Raw genomic sequence first — 20301 nt, 5'->3', positions numbered from 1 at the left:
CGGACCACCGGTTGGAAACCACTGCTCTACATAATATCACGTAATATACCTACACAAAACTTCAAGGTTTCAAACAATTACGTTACAAATTGTAACTCGAGACTGAACCAAAAAGAAATGCGCAAATAACACAGTCGGTGAAAAACATGGTGCGTTTGCCAATAAACAAATAAGTGTTATATTTAGCTTACAGTTTTATACAGAACAAACACTGATAAACATGTTATCGTGCTGGCTATCGAAATGTTTCGAGATTGACCTGTACAGTGTATAACTACGTCAATGATCTAAATAAATTAATTAATTGTACGTTTATCTATATAAGGAAATCGTTAAAGAGGGTGTAACGAAAAAGCTGATAAAAACAAACACAAATTGATAACCACATTACCGTCGCGCAGTCGGATAATAACCTTGTGATGATGGTACATGTGTCGTTAGTTCATATTTTGCCAGCAAGCTCCGAAACTGCTGTGCCGATATTTTTTGTTATTCGGAAGGCTATTTGAATAGGTGTTTTTTTTTTATTTCCATTATGCGATGAGGCAAGCGTGGTGTTCAGTTTTGGATTTTTGTGTTTTTACTTTGAATACGGTCTTAATATTTTGTATACTTAGTATTTGTTTCTGGTTGTTATATTTCGTTGTAAAGGTATCGTGTTAAAATCGCGAATATAGTACGGTATGTTAATTATTGGCCTTATTTACTAAAATAAAACACAATTGGATGACGACAAGAAGCCCTCAATTGTCTGAATGGTTCGAAATGATTCAATGCAAAGTAACGTTATTTATAATCGTTTATGCACTCATGTACTGTTAAGCTCTATTTTAAAAACTCTATTTTATAATCAATCATATGACTTGTGAACTAACAATAATATAACTCTCTATTAATACTATTACACACATAGACATATACTGAGTACGTATTGACGCATATTACGCGTTTAGATGTACGTTATGATAATTTAAAATAAATTTTGCTTATAAGAAGCAAAAGTGGTCAAAAGATTTTTTCAAATGATTAGACAACTTAATCTTCGTGCCTCTGAGCCGTTCCAAGCTGCTCGAAGGCACATGACTTAACAACATTTCTGACATGTGTCTTCTTCATCAGTTAGTCATGATATATCGTGGTCGTATTTCCTGCATTAGCGCTGAATACAAAACATTTCCGTTATAATCGAAGATCAACGCATCTTCAACCTTGTAGTCCGGCCCTGTTTCTAAGGACGTTTTATAACAGGAAGTAACTGAATTTAACTGTTCTAAATTCTTTCAATTTACATAAGTATCAAAACATTTATATCTAAGCCTCGTCATGAGGCGAGTACCTAGTTACTAAGACTACATGACGTGTTGGTTAAGTAGACTTGATAGTTTTGGTAGACTACTGCATACAGTGCATACACTACTAACCTTGCAAGAAAATAATACCGAACGATATCTATACTATCACGCCTTTACATATGTTGGAAGGTTCTGTATGTAGAGACCCAAGATCGTGGGGTTCTAACTACGATCCTTTTAACTTCTTTACTTTATTCACATGATATTTACGATGACAACATGATTTATAATTCAACATGACATGTAAAGCTGCAAAAGAACATAATTTCATCTTCCAAAGGTCAAGTGAATCGATAATTCTATAAAAATAGCTGCCAAAAATTGGCTTGTCCGCACAGAATAATAATAAACCTACCTTCCTATAGCACCACTTCGACCTTTACAACGAGAGATTTGAAAGTTATCTTGATTGATCTTATTACTTTATATCTGATTGGTTTTTAACTATTTTAAGCTCAAGGTATTTGTAGAGAAACCAAGCAGAAATTGGTAGGTAATGCATAATGCATGTCCATTGATAGGTCACGAGCGAGCATTAACATGCACCTCGTACCCGCGTACTCACAGCCACCGGCCTTGTGTTATCGCAGTGCTACAGACGCGCCGACATCTCCACATTCCACCCTCTTGCCCCGGTCAGGTTCAGCTGATAAAAATACACGCCCTTGGCATTTCACTGTATTCATTTTGTTTTATTTATGTAGCAATAACCGATTTTTGTAAGCATTTGCTTTTCAGGCCAGTTGAAGTACGGAGTTTTAAAGTTATGTGTGCATTAGAGATATTTTGTCACTATTCAGATTGCCTCCGTGGCGGAGTGGTTTAGGCCACCACGCCAACACCACTGCGTCGGGAGGTCGTGGGTTCGATTCCCACACGGAACAATTATTTGTGCGTTCCACAAATAATTGTTTCGGGTCTGGTTGTGCTTTGTGTCCGTTGTTTGTATGTTTGTAAAAGTCCCCGCGACACAAGAGCAATTCTTAGTGCGGGAGTTGTCTTTTTTAAAGAAATAAAAAATAAAAGAAATAAAGAAAATTCCTAACAGTGGAGGAAAAGATCTTGTTAAAACGATGAATGCCTGATTAATCCTTATAGTTCCCAAGGACAGTTACTGCCAAATAACATTTTATCTTAGTCTACCACTTGGTCTAATCCAATTCTCATAACGGGAGGAGCTCCGTAGCTGCTGTAGGACATATGTGTTAAATGCATATTTTTTCATTTCATTGCGTTTCATAATAATAAAAGCTGTCACATAAAATACCTAATTTATATGTAGGTCTCATTAATTTGTTGCATTACTGAATAAATGCATCATGGTAGATGCTTCAGCTAATTACGTTTCTGTTTTTAACCTTAAACTAAATTAATATTTATTAAGTTTATTACATACGATGCAAAAGGAAGCGATGCTAATCTTACGATTCGTTTTATTACATTTTTGCTTTAGTATTCTTATGAATAATAATGTAAACTTTCAAGGTTTCCACTGATATGCATTTAGTCTAACTTACACGGTTAAAAGTAAGAATATTAATGTGACATTACAGTTTATACTTGATCTTTAAAGCGAAAGTAATAATTAATTTATGTTAAATCCAATTTATTAGAATGTAGTAATTCTGCTAGGATGATTAACTAATTATCGTTTATCGAAACCACCAATATGTCAATATGCATGATTTCTTCACTATTTACTCTCATCGTTCTAAAAATGAAGCCAGAAAGAGGTAGATGTAACGTATGTTGTCGTCATCAAAACATTGCGCTTGACAAGTTCACGTTTGTTGTACAGTTGTCATCGTCGCCGAACACGGGAGGATGGGCTCACGTGCGGCTGGCGAGCCTGCTCGGCGGGATCCTGGTGGCCGCCACCGCGCTGCTCGGAGCCGCCGCCGCCTGGGGCCTGCCGGCTGGACGAGACACCTTCGCTTTTATGGCAGCTGAGGTAAATACATCCATCGTTATTATCTAAATAGTCCTAGTGTGTGCCAAAGTTACTTAAACACTAGCTAATAATGGTTCCGAAAAAATAATTTCTTCATTCATATTTTTTTTTGCATCACTCATCTATCTTACATGATAGCTTAGTTAAGACCGAAGCATTTCAGATTTCGAGTTCCTAGAAATTCAGGCTTAGTAAGTAATCATCAGGGAAATCTACCCAACATGCATGACGGAGCACTCAATCGGTTTGACATCTTTAAAATTTCAGGCATGGACGCATCCAGATTATACTGGCTTTAAGGCCATATCTGATCTTATGGTTTGATGAACAGACACACTGGTCTCACACACCCATATTATTGATATGACAAAGCACTCCGCAGTATCGTTTATCTCTTACACAGTAGAAGTCTTCTATGATACAGTACTCTTGGCTACTTACGAGAACGCAATCTTAATAGATCGAATGACGTTCGGAAGATATAAAACTGCAGTAGACAGGAAATCCGCTATTTATTGGCAATATGCCATTATTGCAGTGATGCTGAACGCAAGTGTCGTTTCAGTGCACTGAATATTTACAGACACAAAGTTATACATACGTAACATTTGAAATTAAAATCATTTATTACCTAATTTATAGCTTACTAATACCCGGTTTCTGAGTACATTTAGCGGTAGTTTATCTATTCAATAGCGGTTTTTTATATGAGTTTTGAATGCTATTGAATAAATAAACTACCGCTAAATGTACCTCAGAAACCGGGGGTTAATTGTTTGAATATAACTCTTGTCTGCTAAAAAACTCATGCAATAAAAAAAATCGCTACTTTTATTCCGGGGAAAGTCATAATAAACCACTTCTATTAATAATATTCTTCGCAAGTGAAGCTACGACCAAAAGTGTTTTCCTTCAATAGTATATGACAAATAAGAACAACTTTAGGTGTAGTTGCTGATTGCTTGTTATGCACCGAATTAATTGCGTGAGACAATCGAACGACTGCGGTCACCTATTCCGGTCATTTCGATGTCACACGATTGTTTACCATATTTGTTACTTTTAATGTCTCCAAGTTTAAATAAATCACCTTTATGGTTTACTTATTTGGGCTTCTAATATGGGCACCGGATTTCGCTAAATAAATTCGAACAAATTATCGACAAAATGGGGTTAAAGTCTCGTGGGGTCTGAGTTAAAAGTGCGACAGCACATGAGTATTTATACTAGTTATAAATGAAATAGGTACTTGTTTTCGACTATCAATGATACAGATGCCTAGAATTGACCTAACTTTATTAATTTTATCAATGAGTCTCGAAGTCTTGTCTGTAACATCAAAAAAGGGGGGTTAGTTTTTGTTTATTCCATACCTGCCCTATATTGATATACTCTTCTAAAGTCGTGTTTTTCTCCGAAAACATAAATGGCATAAATATTTTCTCTTTATGTTTGCAGTGCATCTTGGTGCTAGTATCAGTGCTTCACGTGGTGGCGCGCTATGTGCTGCAGATGTACGAGTGCGACGTGGCTGGACCCGTCGCCTACTACACCCATCTCGTTTTTGATGTAAGTTGCCACAGCTCACGACACTATGCATTTTCACACAGATCCTATATTTGGTAGCGTTCCTCTTTAATCTCCCTTTTCTATAGGTTCGATAACACTCGAAATTCGCCCAGTTTGAAATGACTTTTAGTATCTACGAACAGACAATTACAAATACAATGGAGCAATACAGGGCACTATTTTAGAACCAATACTGTTTACGTTTTCTTAATTCCTACATCCTTTCTCACTTCCTACCTTTTTAACTTCGAAACATGTTTGTCCTGTGTTATATCCTTCAAAGATTAAACCGTCGCTCCATTTTTGCAAGATTATAATCAACAATTTACTAATTAACGAACTAAATGATGTCATTTTGTTTGCGTTAGAGGTCACAGCGAGTGCCTAATGTACTGAGTCAGTAACTCGGTAATAAAACAAGCAATTCCATCGTGAATTATAATGATGACGTTGACCTCTACATATTATTATGTGTGATATTTTGTGTTGCTTGTTTTTGTTGAAGCTTTTAATTTCATTTGACTACTGAATGTGAGGTAGAAACTGACATTGGAATAATGATATAAATATTCTATTTTTGTGTATCAATTCCTTTTGTTATATTTTTCCTCAAGTGTAATAGCACATTAAGAATGTTTATACCTAATAAGTAATTTATTTTTAATCCTATTTTCCTTCAGTTGAAGTAACTATTAATTTTAAACCAAACAACGTTAGTCTTCTTAATAAATGGAATATGAAAGGTTTTGACTCGTCTCAGGCCTTCGACAGTATAACACAATACATGATCTAATGTATATTGTGTGTGTAGTCGGTGTGCCTGGTGGTGGAGCTGGTGCACGTGGTGCACATGGTGGTGTACAGCAACATGCTGGTGTCGATGGCGTCGCTGGTGCTGCTCATGCAGCTGCGCCACCTGCTGCACGAGCTGCAGGCGCGCGTGCGCCGCCACCGCCTCTACACCTCGCTCGCCACGCATATGAGCCGCAAGTCAGTATAATTAACTTCATTTTTTATTAGTAACTAGCTTTTACCCGCGACTTCGTCCGCCACCTTAATTTTCCCATTATGCGTCATTTTCCCGGGATAAAAAGGAGCCTATGTCCTTTCTCGGGTATCAAAATATCTCCATACCAAATTTCATGCAAATTGGTTCAGTAGTTTAGGCGTGATTGAGTAACAGACAGACAGGCAGACAGAGTTGCTTCCGCATTTATAATATTAGTATGGATTTTATTGTGACTGAACGTTACAAGTGGATTTGGTCGCTCATTATGAAACAACAAAATTATTGGTGTTAAAAGTGGTGGGTGAATACGAGGTCCTAGCCTCAAATTTTTGCAATAAAACTTCAAAACAGTGGCAAAACATTTTAGACATTAATTTAGCAGCTTGTGGTAGGTCTGTAAATGTCATAAGGTAACACTGACCGTCTATTAAATGGGACAAAAAACAATTCAAGTGTGGGTGTTTTTACGCTTCTGCCTAATTTCGACACAAACAAACAACGTCTAAAAAACAACCCAAATTACTTTCAAAACCGTTTGAAAACCTGCTTCCAAAATTGATATTTTTTGTGCATTGAGGCACGGCGATTAAGACAGAATATAAGAAACTTTCCTGTTAGGAGGGAAGATAAAAACACAACCTGTTGTGAATTTGTTATGTTTACCTGAACGAGTGCGTCAGAGGTCATTGACTCTTGCATTTACTTGTCGTTGTGTGTGACCTCTATGTCAACTGCTGTACTTAATGTAATTAGAATTATAGACAATACTAACTCTCAGAATGTATCGTCTAGGGATTTAAACAGACATACAAATAACAGGGTTAATGAGACCTGTAATCGTTGCGTGCACTTTGTCGTACGTGCACGTGTACGCACGCGTGCTAATCCGAATCCGTTGAAGTACTACAATACCAAACGTACAAGCTATAGTTATATTTTCTTACTTAATTATTCAGATTTGATTGATATTTTTAAATTACGACTAATTGCAAAAGTGACACGTACGCGTGAATCAGATGTTAGCTGCATTTAAATTTCTCATTAGTATTTCATTAGTATTTGTAGCAATTATGTGAAGTGAATTAGTAAAGCTACTGTGATGTACGAAGCAGTGTCAAACAGTGTGAGACATTAATAACTCATTACTGTGATAGGTAGGTGTGTCTGCGATCAATCAGGTTATAAACCGATTGTCATGTAAATTACCTACCGCGACGTCTAGCCGCAGTAGGGCTGCCACTCTTGTGTCAGTAGAGTGCATTGATTAGGTACAGAGTAGTATAAAATTAATGTAATTGTGTAAATTTAGGTTATTTACTGCATTGCTTTATATTTTTATTTTTGTATGTTAGTTCTGAAAGTCAACTTTATTTTAAAAGCTCCATTCCTTCCATTTTTTGTTTATCTAGATCGTGAAGTAGGCATCTGCTTGCAAATCTTAAAAGCATCAGTATTTCAATTTTGATCGTAGCACGAACTGAGAAGCTACTCGTGTAGACTGACTTACACGGTTTGAAGGAGCGCGCCTTTAAAATAAATTTCTGCTTTTACTCTGGTCATTCTTGGTTCTATCATGGACCTGCCTCTACATATAATCATGACATGTGGCAGCCCTAACTATAGTCAAACCTTAAAAACGTGTCCCACCACGTTGGTAAATGAACCGCGCTCGACGAACAACATTATCTAAATGTAATTGTTTTGTGATTAGTACTAATCTAGTCACGTTACAACACGATTATTCACTGGTATTTAGATAAATAACTCGTAAACTAAACATTACTTTAACACTCAAATATCGTTTATTAAAATCATATTAGTAATAAACGTTATTAATAACACTGACTAATCGTAATCTTAGATTAAGTTAGTAAACATAAAATCACACGAAATGAATTGAATTTTTTGATCTAGTTAGCCTTCGATTCTGATTCGGGAAGGCTTGAAAATGGCACTACTTTGGAGGCCCCCTAAGAATGGGAGACACAGGCGGACCGCCCCTTCTTCCCTCTGATTAGTCGGACCCTGGTAACACAAATGCAAAATAACTAGGTACTACAAAGTCCGTTAGCCCTGTGAATAGTAAAAGCCTTGTGACAGTCGCTGCACGGAAAATCTATTAATCCTTTTATACGAGACAGGAAATACACAGATCCCATGCATGATTTTTACATCTTTTTAAAAGCTTTAGATCTCATTTAAAATTGTAAAGTAACAAAATTTTTGTTGTTTTCTAAACTGACCTATATCACTCAGGTCTGTAAGTCAAGTTAACATTGACATAATAATATTATTATGCATAAACATAAACAATATCGTAATGGAAAAGGCCATTCATGCGTATTAAATATTGATAAAAGCTTACTAAAGTGACGAAACTATCAGCTTAGATTGCCTATACGTCATGTATTGTGACGTCAGAGATCACGCCACGCACTCATTAGTCACGTTAGATCGGAAACAAAGAAATTATGAACAACTAACAGTCTTAACTGTCGGGGAAATACAAGTGATATGGAAAAAATTATATGTCGTGTAGGTAATTGTGGTAATTTGTAGTTAGAAGACGTGGCTAATTGAAATAAATTAATTTATGAATAATTTAACTCATATTTATACCGCGGTGGCTAAAGAGTAGATACATGACATGACACACGATCATGAAATAACAATTTGTGTATCACACTAATATTTGTTCCGTGTGAGATTCAAACATCCAACTACCACAGTTGTATCATTGAGGTAGGCGTAGACGAGCCTATTGTTAAGAATAAAGTTATAAACCATGCTTCGGGTGGCTACAGAGAACTTTACAAATATTCTTAGATCCTAGAACCTCGATAAGTCTTCACAGTCTTTAATAATATAACATGCAGAAAGGTCAGAAGTATTTTGACAGTGGTTTTCATACATTTGTTATCACTTTATATGTTGTATAGGCTATCTGAAACTTGTCCATAAGCCATTTAACAAGTCCTTACAAAACTTTAATAATACTTTACATTAAACGTTGATGAAAAACTATCAGTATACTAAGTATACGTGCACCTTTTTGTACGTTTCACGCGTGCACGTTTTGCACGTGTAAGAAATACATTGATATTTAAATATTCAGTACGTAAATATAATGTTAAAACGTGTGAAACGTTTTAATTACCATTTGAACTTTTGACTGTGAGACGAATGTTTATATTTAAACACATTATAAATTACTCAAGCAATTGGTGGGAAATGAGAATAAATTAATTAATACGTAGCAAATGTATTTGTACAACACACTGATGATAATTTATTTCACTTGCAGTTACCCGATGGCTAGTAAGGAAGAAGTAGAGAAGAATCAGGACAACTGCGCCATCTGCTGGGAGCCCATGAAGGAGGCCAGGAAGCTGCCGTGCTCGCATCTGTTCCATAAGTAAGTGTCATTATACGTTTAACGTCGTTTAGTTGTAAGTTATGGACCAATTTCCACCTAAAGCATGTCTCCACTGCTACAGTTTATTTGTGTCATGAAACACTTTTGCGGAGAAAGTAAAATGATGTTAAGTGTTGTCCAAGCTCTTAGTGATGCCAACATTAAGTGCAATGTCCCCCGCAGCTCGTGCCTGTGCCAGTGGGTGCAGCAGGACGCGTCGTGCCCCACGTGCCGCCGCGCGCTGGCCGCCGCGCAGCGCCACCACGACCCGCCGCCCGCCAGGCATCCCAACCATCTGTTCCACTTCGATGGTAAGACCACACTTCATATATGCATTCTTATACTCTTTACTGCACTTTGTCATTGACAAATCATTCCTGTGACAGGAATAAAGAAGTAAACGATGACTTCTGTCATTGTTATGACATCTTCTGTTCTATAAAACCAAATTTCCCGTCGGAATATTGAAAATCGCGGTACACAGTAATAAATAAATAATGTAAATTCAGTTCGAGATGACCGTACTACCATCGAACGACACGATTTGTACAAACCTCGCCTTGCGGTATCCTCTCCCGTTGAAACGTAAATATCGTATAGTGTTAGTGTGCGAACGGGCGAGAGTACCGGCGCGGTGTTTGTGCGAGTTGTGCGGAGAACATGCGGGGATGGTGGCCGTCACCGCCGCCAACACCGTGGTGCTCAGCGCCGCCTGCAGCCTGCTGCTGCTCGTGCTCGTGTGCCTCTACGACCTGGAGTGGGAGGCGCTCTTAGGTACACCCCCCACCGCCACCGACACGAGCATCCGCGACCTCATAGCGTCATTCGAAGCGGTTCTGGAGAACTATAAATAACGATATTTAAATTTTTGTGTTTTTTACACGCATGTTATGATTAACCTCGTCGGGCGTCGGTTGCAGGGTCCCGCTACGTGTCGTGGCTACCTAGCTTCTCGGTGGAGGTGACCCGCGTCCGCGGCGAGGTGGTGGGCGCGGGCCCGGTGCCCGCTCCCGGCGCAGGACCGGGGGCGGGTCCCGGCGGCGCGGCGCTGGCGGGCGCGGCGGCACAGCTGCAGCACATGTTCCCGCAGTACTCGCTGGCGGCGCTGGCCGCCGACCTGGCGCGGACCGCCTCCGCCGACCTCACGCTCGACAACATCCTGGAGGGCCGCCTGGCGCCGCCCACGCCCGAGCCGCCCGCGCCGCCCGCGCCCCCCGCGCTGCAGGACGTGGCCACCTCCACGGTGGAGCCGTGGCGGGCGCCCGCCGACCTGCCCTCCACCAGCAGCGCCGCCACCGCCACGCTGGACCGCGAGAACCGCGGCACCGGCCACCGCCGCATCGAGCCCGAACACTTCGACTCCGACGACGAGTGAGTATCGCCTCCCGATCGTTCGTCACGGCCCGCCGCGTGCGCGCACGTCGCGCTCGGTGGCGCCTCAATGTCTCCGCCCTGTTTTTAATGGTTCCACACTTACACTAAGCTATAACGTCGACAGTGCGGGCTCGTCGAGCGGGTTCTCGTGCAGCGCGGTGGAGCGCGAGGTGCTGCTGGCGCGGCGCAAGGCGCGGCTCGTGGCGAGCGCGCGGCGCCGCTACCTGGAGCGCGCGGCGAGCAGCGCGGCGCGCGCCGCCAGCCCGGCGCCGCCCGCGCCCGCCCACAGCTGACTGGCGCCGCGCCGCCGCGCCCGCCGCCCGCGCCCGCCCGCCCGCCGCCGCGCGCCCTCCCCGCCCAGCGAGTGACGTCACGGGGACCTCGCGGCGTGACGCGACCGCCGGCCCGCCCGCCCGCCGCCGCCCGTCGCGTCGACTATCTTTTTCTATTTTATGTTTGAGAGTGTATTTTTCTATTTAATTGATGAAACTACGCGAAGGTCCCGTCGTCCGTAGTTCGCAGTCGACCGGTGAACGCGCTCGACCCGGGCGTCGTTTCTATTGATATTATTGTTTCCGTGCATTATTCTGTGAGCGATGACCGCGAGCCTACAACGATAGCGATGACGGCCGAGCGCTCGGCGGTGCGCCGTGCTCGAGAAATAAACGAAATAAAATGTTTAACGAATATGACACGCGTGCACCGCTGAGCGTCGACCCGTATCTGAAGCAAATATACGGAGCGCGCGGTCACACTTTCGACTGTATACTGTAGAGATAATCGATAAGTATCCCGACTTCGTCCCCTTGTAACGCAAATTACATTACTTATAGTCGCATAACGAATAATATGTATGTAAACTTAAATAGTCACGTTTTGTACTTATACGATATAATAATAGTGAGCGAGTGAGTGGACGCGCCGCCTAAAGGTGGACTTAAATTGATTAATGTGATATTAGAGAACTCTTGACAAAATTATGTTAAGTAAATTAAGTGGCTAGCTGGTCTCATTTGAAAGATTTATTTGTAAGTAAGTTATGTTTCTTTCGATACGACTCAGAACGAGAGCCGCTCGTATGAAATGAGAGAGATGAGTACTTATTTATGTTATATTTGTTAGAATTTGAATTAGCCACAGTGTTAGGTTACTGCTATAACACTAATAACAATGAAAATTGATTCATGACTAGTCAAAATAAACATACGATATTACGTACAACCGAGTTTTCTTTTACCTTCCTTCCTTTATCCAACATGTCCATATAACAAGTCACCATACACATAGCCGCCCCGACATTGTCAACTCCACAAATAAAAATTCCTGAAATACCTGCCTACTTCTTAACTCTTCTATAATATGCTGTATCTGTTACATTATACAGTCCTTCAAAGTATAGAATCATGTAATCATGTCTTTTCAAAGTTGCAAGATATAAGCTTTTGGTGATATTACCAACGACAGTATGAACTTTCAAGTTGTGTCAAATATACTGTACCTAGAGAAAATAAGAGCCTCCTTATACATGGCCCATGGGGCATGTGTTATCCTAGACTTGTTTATTAATCTGAGTTATGTGGACCTCTGAGGGACTGTGAGCTTGCATCAGGAAGCCTTATATTGGAAATTACCTTTCCATTTTAACTAAGATAAAATGCTAGCAAGTATATGCTGACTACATCTGTAGCAGATCTTATTTTCAATTATTCAGAGGATCCTTAAGTGTGCTTCATTTTATAGAGATCAGTACCTAGTAACTATTGACAAATGTTCATAATATTTACAACATATGGGTTTATGAAACTGTTTAGTTCAAGTTGCATTTCACAAACAATAGGTAATTATGAACCTCTGTGCACTAAGTAGTCCAGTAAGCTCAGGTTTTCAAAATTATGTTTATTAGTTTTAATGATCTATTTATTGTCTTAAAAATAAATCAGCAGTTCTGTAAGTTTCTTGATTCTATCCTAATATGTCTGTATTAAATAATCATAACAGTTATAAAAGCATTTAAAAACCGAGAAAAAAATAATGAATAGCACAATGTTTTGTTATACAATTTTATTAGAATGCCTTATACAATAATTTACAGATAAATAATTTAACCTATGAAGTTGATGACCACAATATGCAACACAAGGTGTGCAAATATAAAGTCCGCGAATCCTCGCTCCGCGCTCAGTCCTTGGAATTCGTTCTTGTTCTCTGGGTTAGCTTGCAGACGCAGACATACTGAAAACATGAAACATTATCAGAAAGTGGTAATAGGTTATCTTCTCTTGTTTGCAGTAACACCAATTACAAGATAAGTCGATAAAAACGGTTTGTATAAAGTACTAACCTCCAAGGACAAATGAGCTGACTGTAGAAATAAAGCCGCTCAAGAAAGAATTGAATGGGAAAGTGCCGACAAGGCAGCAGTACACAAATTGTATCACAGCGGTCAAAAACACATACAATAGATACGCGTCAATGATTTTCAACTTCTTGGGTGTTTTTGTGACATATTCTTGGTACAATTTTGGGATAACAGACGTTAACGAAGTCATTTTGATGAATACTTTAGAATTGCGGCTTTTTCTTCAGTAGAATCCACTTCATCAAACACAGAAAACTGACATTTAACAGTTTGACATGTACATTACACGTCAGGCTGCTTGATTGGTCAGTAATGCACAGAGTAAATATCCGTAAAACCGATCTTAAACGACAAAAAATATGTATCCAAACGTAGATCAGTGACATGCCGAACTTTAAAGCGTTGTCTCTGGCTGTTAGCGTTTCAAATCTCTTGACTGCTATACGTAAACCATCAAAATTAGCCTATCTCTTTTAAACTACATATGTCAGAAAAAGAAAGAGAAAGAATGACATAGTGACATTTGTAATTTTGTATTGTGAATTTGTGCATGTCATTCGTGTACTGAATTTTACCACAATTAAACTGTTCTGAAAGTATTAGTAAAGTTAAACAAAATGCTTAGCGTAAATGAAAACTTTCCTGAATATGCTGTGCCCGGCGCTAAGCAAGTTCGCTTCGAACCTTACGCGGATAATGGAGGCAGCATCGTTGCTATTGCCGGTGAGGATTACGCTGTAATTGGTGCTGATACTCGTCTTAGCACCGGTTTCTCTATCTACACTAGAGAACAGAAGAAATTGTTTAAGTTGTCAGACAAGACAGTTCTGGGTGCCACAGGATGTTGGTGCGATACGCTCACTCTGACGCGTCTCCTACAAGCAAGAATGCAGATGTACGAGCACGAGCACAACAAATCGATGACGACGCCCGCCGTCGCTCAGATGCTGTCCACGATGCTGTACTACAAGAGGTTCTTCCCTTATTATGTGTCTAACGTTCTAGCAGGCTTGGACGCCGACGGTAAGGGTTGTGTGTACAGCTATGATCCTATTGGACATTGCGAGCGGTCTAACTACCGCGCTGGTGGCTCTGCGGGAGCGCAACTTCAGCCCCTCTTGGACAATCAAATAGGCTTGAAGAACATGCAGAATGTGACCCCTGCCCCCCTGCCCAGGGAGAAGGCACTGGCTCTGTTGAAGGATGTGTTCATCAGTGCTGCTGAGCGTGACATCTACACTGGAGACTGTATCTACATACTGATCATCACAGCCAATGGCACTCAGGAAGAGAAGTTTGAGTTGCGTAAAGATTAAAATTTGTATGTAATAAATATAATTTTTAAAATATTTTGTTTCATTTTATTAATTCTTAGAAGCTATACTAATAAACTCAGTTTCCTATTATATTTAAAATATTTCTTACCTTGTCTGCTGTACTGAAAGTGACAGAAACACCACCTACAACATCAGTGTTCTCTTTTAGTTTTGTCTTAGTGACAAGGTGTTTATGCAGTCACTCATCTTTCTGAATTGTTATAACCCAAAATATTTATGATTTATAAAAAAGTTTAAAATAATAATGTCCTCCTAGCCAATATACGACTACGGCGGTCAGTTTCATTGAACTCACTCTATTCCATCACTCTCATAGTCTGGTGGGACGGATAACCGACACGACCAGTCAGGCGCAGGACCGACGACTTTACGTGCTCTCCGAGGCACGGAGGTCTTCGACCTCAACTTCCCTGCTCTGGGCAATCTCACAGAAATTCTTAGCAGAAAATCTCAGAAAAGACTTTTTGGCCCGACTCAGGATTCGAACCCGAGACCTCTCGCACGGCAGCCGTATATACTGCCGACCGCGCCACAGAGGCAGTATGATTAAGAGTAAGATTAAAATAAACAACTTGTTAACAAGTAACTGAATTTATTATTTAAAAATAATAATTACAAGGTAACTACAATATAACTTATGCACTTTGTTCATTACTATTTACAATACTTTATTAAAACTGAAGGAATAATAACATGACATACTCTCATTTATTGTACTTAGGCATAACAAATATATTCTGAGGAAAGATTTTATCAAACATTTGACTGACAACCTCCTGACTGGCTGCATCACCTATGATAGTAGCTTTTAATCTGGGGGGTGTGGTGTTGCCAGCGACTAGGGGATGAATGTTGTAACATAGTTCCACTCTACCTTTGGGTGGAACTGTTACGGACAACTTCTTGTACCCTGAGAACATGTAAGCATCAGTACCCTCAACAGTCACACTAAGTCTAATAGGAGTGGCACACTTCCCATACAAGGTGCACTTGAGCGGCACAGAGGTGAGCAGCTCCACTACTTCCGGATAATTGACTTCAATGGCAATAGGACACTCATCTATTGGCAGTTCAGAGAGTGCAGTGCTGCTCATGACGCAGTGGCTGGTGCTAGTCTTGCGTCGCCACGTGATGTTGTACAGTCCTACTCTGGTTGGATTGTCTCTAGGTTTGTACTTGGCCTGTATACACACTGCATCTGATGCTATGTTCTTCTCAGCCACTTCAAGATTACTAATACAAGATGGAGGTTTCTGATCATCACTGTGCCTGAAGCAGTCCACCACCTCCAGCTCCGTGTCCACAATCAGCAGATCCCAGGGACTGAGAATCTTAATCTGTGGCATTACTATAAATGGATCATCCACAAAACATTTTGAAATAGGTTTGAAATTCATAGCTACAAAACTAGTGGACACTTCAAATGGTTTGATAACTGTAATTTTAGTAGTGAAATCCTTAGAACATTCCAGTTTTGATATTTCTGGCAAATCAATAACATATGATACTTTTATTTGTACAGTTGTTGTGGCTGTTCTGTTTGTTTTTAAATAAAACATGTTTGAAAAGCTCTCACAGGTACTGATGCTGCCTACATTTACTTTGAGTGGTTGTGTCTGAGGTTCTCCCTCCTTCAGGCTGAGTTCTGTCACAGAGTCAGGGTTTGGGTTGTCGGGAGAGCTCAGCAATGAGAGTGTTATCTTCACATCATACACTGGACTGTCCTCATTATTGGTAATAGAGAAGGTAGAGGGGAACCATTCTCCCTGGAGTGCAGGGCTGGAGTTGGTGACAAGTAGGGATAGCTTACATTCTCTTGATGTTATAGATGCTACTTTCAAAGGCACAATGCAGTCAAATTCAAAGTCAGTTTTAGGACTCCTTATAAAATGTAACAATTCAGGATGAACAGTTGGCTCTGCCACTTTATTGTCATCTATTTTGAAGTTCATCACAATCTTTCTCTTGTGATCAGCATCCAGCACAAAAGATACATTTTTAATGTGAAGGTCTGTGCCACTGTCATTGGGGTTTGGCTTGAACTGACACAAGAATCTCTTCACTTTGCCACCTTCTAAACAAATAGTAGAGTTACCATTATCTGAGATTGGAATTTCTATAGTTTCAGTGTGACTAGATATGGCTATGAAGCAATTCTTTGCTTGGAGAGCGGTGTCATATGACAATCTGACATAGAGTTCAATCTCTATCATCTCATCCATTCTGTATTTCTGCTGCTTAAATTTAGGCTTAACTTCCAGAAAGCTAGATATGTTGGCCATATCTACAGGAACTAGGAAGGGCTCCTTCTCAATGGCCGCCTGCCACAGCTCCAGGGCCTTGTGTTGAGAGGAAGCAGGAAGATCAGGCTCGGCAGCAGGAATGTTGAGGTTGAGGACAGACATAATATTTCTAAATATTCGGGCTTTGTCATTGTTTGGCACTTGTATATGTTTGGAGAGTGCCTCTATGGACAGCTGCACATAGTCCTGTATTTTGGCAGACAAGTATGCACACTGCAGGGCCCTGTTTAGCACATGTGAGGCTAGGAACCACCATTTTTCTCTTCTGTAATCCCATAACATGTGAGTCAAAAGAGTGAGGGCTTTGCCATAATCAGCTGAGTAGAAGTATTCATTGGCCATTTCAACAACCAACTGCTTCCTCATCCGAGGAGAATGGAATGTTTTGAACTGAGAGATAGCACATCCAAGGAAGCTGATGATCATTGCTGAGTGGTTGAATACTCTCTCATTGTACTGCAGAGCCAGCACTGCTGCTTGCTCCTTCTGAGGGTCATGAGGATCAGCACTGAGGCGCCCAGGTCTCCATGGCCTTTGACCATAGAACTCCACAATACCCTCCAGTGGGTCAGGAAGTGGCGGGTACTGTGTAGCCTCTGTGCACACCGACCTCATGGCTTGTCTTCTCTTCACTGTGAACTGAGCTGCATGCTGGTAGTAGAAGCCTGGGTGCTGTGATTGTATAGCTGGAAGCCCGGCTCGGATTGCTTCATCAAATAATTCTCCAAAGGCACTATATTGTCTTGCAATCCAAGCATAATGTTCAAACAATAACTCAGTAGAGCCAATCCTATTCTTGTATCTCTCAATGTGAGACTTGAGCTGAGCTATTGCATCTCTGGGCAGGTTCAGAGCAAACAACAACTTGCACAGTTTGTAGTTGATGTAGCCTGCTACAGTCCTAACCTCATGAGTATTAGTGTCCACAATCCTAGACTCAAGTAAATTGTTATATGCATGCATATAGTGCTTATGGGCCGTGCTCAAGTCTTGCTTCAGTTCATTGAGATAGCCCAGCTTGAACTGATGCCTAACAAATAAATACTGATGAGTTGTTTTGTTGAGATGGTCTCTGTGCTGTTTGATATTTTTAGTTTCATGATGATAGTAGTTCTGTGCAATATCATAGAATGCGTTTTCTAAACGCACAATATACCCCATGAGGTGATCACTGTGAGGAAGCACGAACAGTGACTTTGACTGTATCTCACAGGCTGCACACAATGCCTGGGCTCTCTCTGCGCCCAGCATGTACTCAGAGGGGGGCGGTGACAGCCGGCTCTGTATCACGACTACGGCGACGCGCGTCGCGTGTCCTTCCACTGCTGCACGAATAGACTGCACTTTGGACGCGCACTCGATGATTTTTTCGTTCCATTGAGGATCGTTCCAGTCCATATCATAAAATATGACTACTACTGCGGGTATCAGCGACACACGTTTATGTATCCAGTTCTTCTTCAACACTCCCTTGGGTATGTACCACTCGTACGAATTCCTCTTGGGTTTCACTACTGGGAACTCGAATGTATTGTTGAGTAATTTGAAACGCACCGGCGTGCGATCCGCGCGACGGTTGTTGGAGAAGGCGTCCCATATCTCCTTGTGCACGGCATTGTTGACTGCATCGAGTCCAGACAACCCGATGAGTGCAAGGGGCTTGAGAATTATCTCGGGCGGAAACTCTGTGTAATCACTTGGCTGCGTCGCCATTGTCGTCACTTTTTGGGGTGTAATTGTAATACTATCAAAGATGCACAATGACTACTTCATTATCATTAAAATTAATTTGCGTACGTTATTAAATTATTTCTACAATTCCCATTCTCCATCACAACTCCCCCATCATTCGCTAAAATTGCCAATCGCTAGAGAAATGTCAAAAATCTTTTGACAGTATGACGTTCATTAATTAGCATTTTACGATATAATAATATTGCGGCATTTTGTGTTCATACATTCGGAACAGTATTTTATATAAACAAATGATAAAAAAAACTATTTTATTACACTAGTGAATTGAGTATTTCTTAAAATTATTGCATTATCTTATTTTGCGAATAAAAACGGTTTTTTTTAAAACCATTAACAAGTTTAACTGATGTTAGACGATATCACTTCTTTCAATAATATCATGAACGTCAAAGTCGTCAAACTAGCAAAGCAATCAAGTAAGCACAGCAAGTTGACAAAGTTAGAAGAAACTTTAATAAAAGTGTTCTAAAACTTCCATATTTCTACGGCCACTGTTCGTACACATTTTGATCCTACTTTTATAAAGTACCGCCTATAACTATCAGGATGGCATCACAGGCTCTGGCGTCTCTCACTGCAACCTACACTGATTCCGAAGGCGAAGAAGACATGGAAGATCAGACGCCAGAGAAGGACGAGATACGTGAAGCGCAGTCAGCTCCTACTAGTCCCAAAAAGGCAGAAGATATTCATAAACCCGCTTCAGCACCAGTTTCTCCGAAAAGGAGGTTAGTTTCTTACGTGGATGATACAGTAGTGTCGGATGAAGACCAGCTGTCGCCCACGCCGGAGAATCAAGACGACATGCGGCGGCTGTCGATGGAGACTGACACTGACGAGGCGGTACAGCGCTCTGATCCTGATGATTCAGAAGATGGTGTCAGTATACCACCTGAACCGCCTGGCAAATGCCCTAAAGAACTGCAGGAAACTATAGCAAAGTTCTACAGTAGAATGCTAAATGAAGGCCTAGACATGAACAAAATAATACAAGATAAAAAAAACTTTAGAAATCCAAGTATTTATGAAAAACTTATTCAGTTCTGTGATATTAACGAATTGGACACAAACTATCCACCTGAGATCTATGACCCTCTGAAATGGGGCAAAGAATCATACTATGATGAGTTATCTAAAGTACAGAAAACAGAAATGGATAGGAGGGAAAAGGAGAAAAAATCTAAAATAGATTTTTTGACAGGAGTAGCAAAGAAACCAGAGAGTGATGATGAAAAGAAAAGAAAATCTAAGTGGGACCAGGCTGCACCTAATGTTGCCAACAAGCCAACTATCAAGCAGCCAGGCCTAGTGCAGCAGCCTCTTACTTCTAATGTCACAGGAACTAAGGGCACCATTATATCAGCCTTCGGTTCTTTGCCCAAGAAACCAAAGATTTGACTGTGAAGCTCAGTTCATAAAGTATGAACTAAATAGACTTTGAGTTTGCATTAGCACAGACATGGAACTTATTTGTTTATGAAGAAATAGACTGTGGGTTAGTGCTGCAATAGACATGGGACTATAATTTGTGTGGGTACATAATAATCAGTGTTCAAGTTGACAAGTGTATGATATCTATAAACAATGGCACTTGGCTGTCAGTGTAATAATATTATATGAGACTACTAAAGTATGTCCTTGTCTTCTTTATTGGGTTTCAATATTTGCCTGTGTAGAGGTTGACAACAATGTGTATTTCTGCTATTTCAGTGTTTTTCTGTCCATGATGTAAAAATCTTAATAAACATTCTTAATATATGTTTTGTTTTTTTTTATTATATTCACCCTAACACCCATTTTTATTTTATTTACGAGCTTTTGTATCGGAAGCACAGATAAGATTTTTTATAATTTAACAAAGTTTAAAAAAACAACTA

The 20301-nt window shown here is 40.4% G+C and overlaps 5 protein-coding genes across 5 annotated transcripts in view; 3 read left to right on the top strand and 2 right to left on the bottom strand.

Moving 5' to 3' along the window:
* LOC142980206 (E3 ubiquitin-protein ligase AMFR-like) overlaps positions 1 to 10963 on the top strand; it is a 37599-nt gene extending 26636 nt beyond the window's left edge. The window contains exons 3-9 of the mRNA XM_076125540.1: positions 3151 to 3303; positions 4762 to 4872; positions 5684 to 5862; positions 9186 to 9296; positions 9480 to 9607; positions 10217 to 10667; positions 10795 to 10963. Coding sequence (XP_075981655.1) covers positions 3151 to 3303; positions 4762 to 4872; positions 5684 to 5862; positions 9186 to 9296; positions 9480 to 9607; positions 10217 to 10667; positions 10795 to 10963 — 1302 coding nt within the window. The remainder of the gene's footprint in view (positions 1 to 3150; positions 3304 to 4761; positions 4873 to 5683; positions 5863 to 9185; positions 9297 to 9479; positions 9608 to 10216; positions 10668 to 10794) is intronic.
* A 1753-nt stretch (positions 10964 to 12716) lies between these two features.
* Positions 12717 to 13301, bottom strand: Dad1 (dolichyl-diphosphooligosaccharide--protein glycosyltransferase subunit). The gene is made up of 2 exons (XM_076124759.1): positions 13012 to 13301; positions 12717 to 12902 (listed from the first exon to the last, which is right to left on the bottom strand). Exons 1-2 carry the CDS (start codon positions 13217 to 13219, stop codon positions 12772 to 12774), a joined length of 339 nt encoding a protein of 112 aa, XP_075980874.1. The 5' UTR covers positions 13220 to 13301; the 3' UTR covers positions 12717 to 12771.
* A 243-nt stretch (positions 13302 to 13544) lies between these two features.
* Prosbeta6 (proteasome beta6 subunit) lies at positions 13545 to 14376 on the top strand. The gene has a single exon (XM_076124758.1). It carries the CDS (start codon positions 13647 to 13649, stop codon positions 14343 to 14345), a length of 699 nt encoding a protein of 232 aa, XP_075980873.1. The 5' UTR covers positions 13545 to 13646; the 3' UTR covers positions 14346 to 14376.
* A 562-nt stretch (positions 14377 to 14938) lies between these two features.
* gry (trafficking protein particle complex subunit 11 gry) lies at positions 14939 to 18556 on the bottom strand. Its single transcript, XM_076124926.1, has one exon. The coding sequence runs from the start codon at positions 18380 to 18382 to the stop codon at positions 15071 to 15073; it is 3312 nt and encodes a 1103-aa protein (XP_075981041.1). The 5' UTR covers positions 18383 to 18556; the 3' UTR covers positions 14939 to 15070.
* A 254-nt stretch (positions 18557 to 18810) lies between these two features.
* LOC142980045 (SAP30-binding protein) lies at positions 18811 to 20182 on the top strand. Its single transcript, XM_076125321.1, has one exon. The coding sequence runs from the start codon at positions 18971 to 18973 to the stop codon at positions 19820 to 19822; it is 852 nt and encodes a 283-aa protein (XP_075981436.1). The 5' UTR covers positions 18811 to 18970; the 3' UTR covers positions 19823 to 20182.
* The last annotated feature ends 119 nt before the right edge of the window (positions 20183 to 20301 follow it).

This window comes from Anticarsia gemmatalis, chromosome 17, assembly GCF_050436995.1.
Source record: "Anticarsia gemmatalis isolate Benzon Research Colony breed Stoneville strain chromosome 17, ilAntGemm2 primary, whole genome shotgun sequence".
In the NCBI taxonomy this organism is placed as follows: Eukaryota; Metazoa; Arthropoda; class Insecta; order Lepidoptera; family Erebidae; genus Anticarsia; species Anticarsia gemmatalis.
The sequence above is the reverse complement of the archived record's forward strand: the minus strand, read 5'-3'. Positions and strand labels throughout refer to the sequence as shown.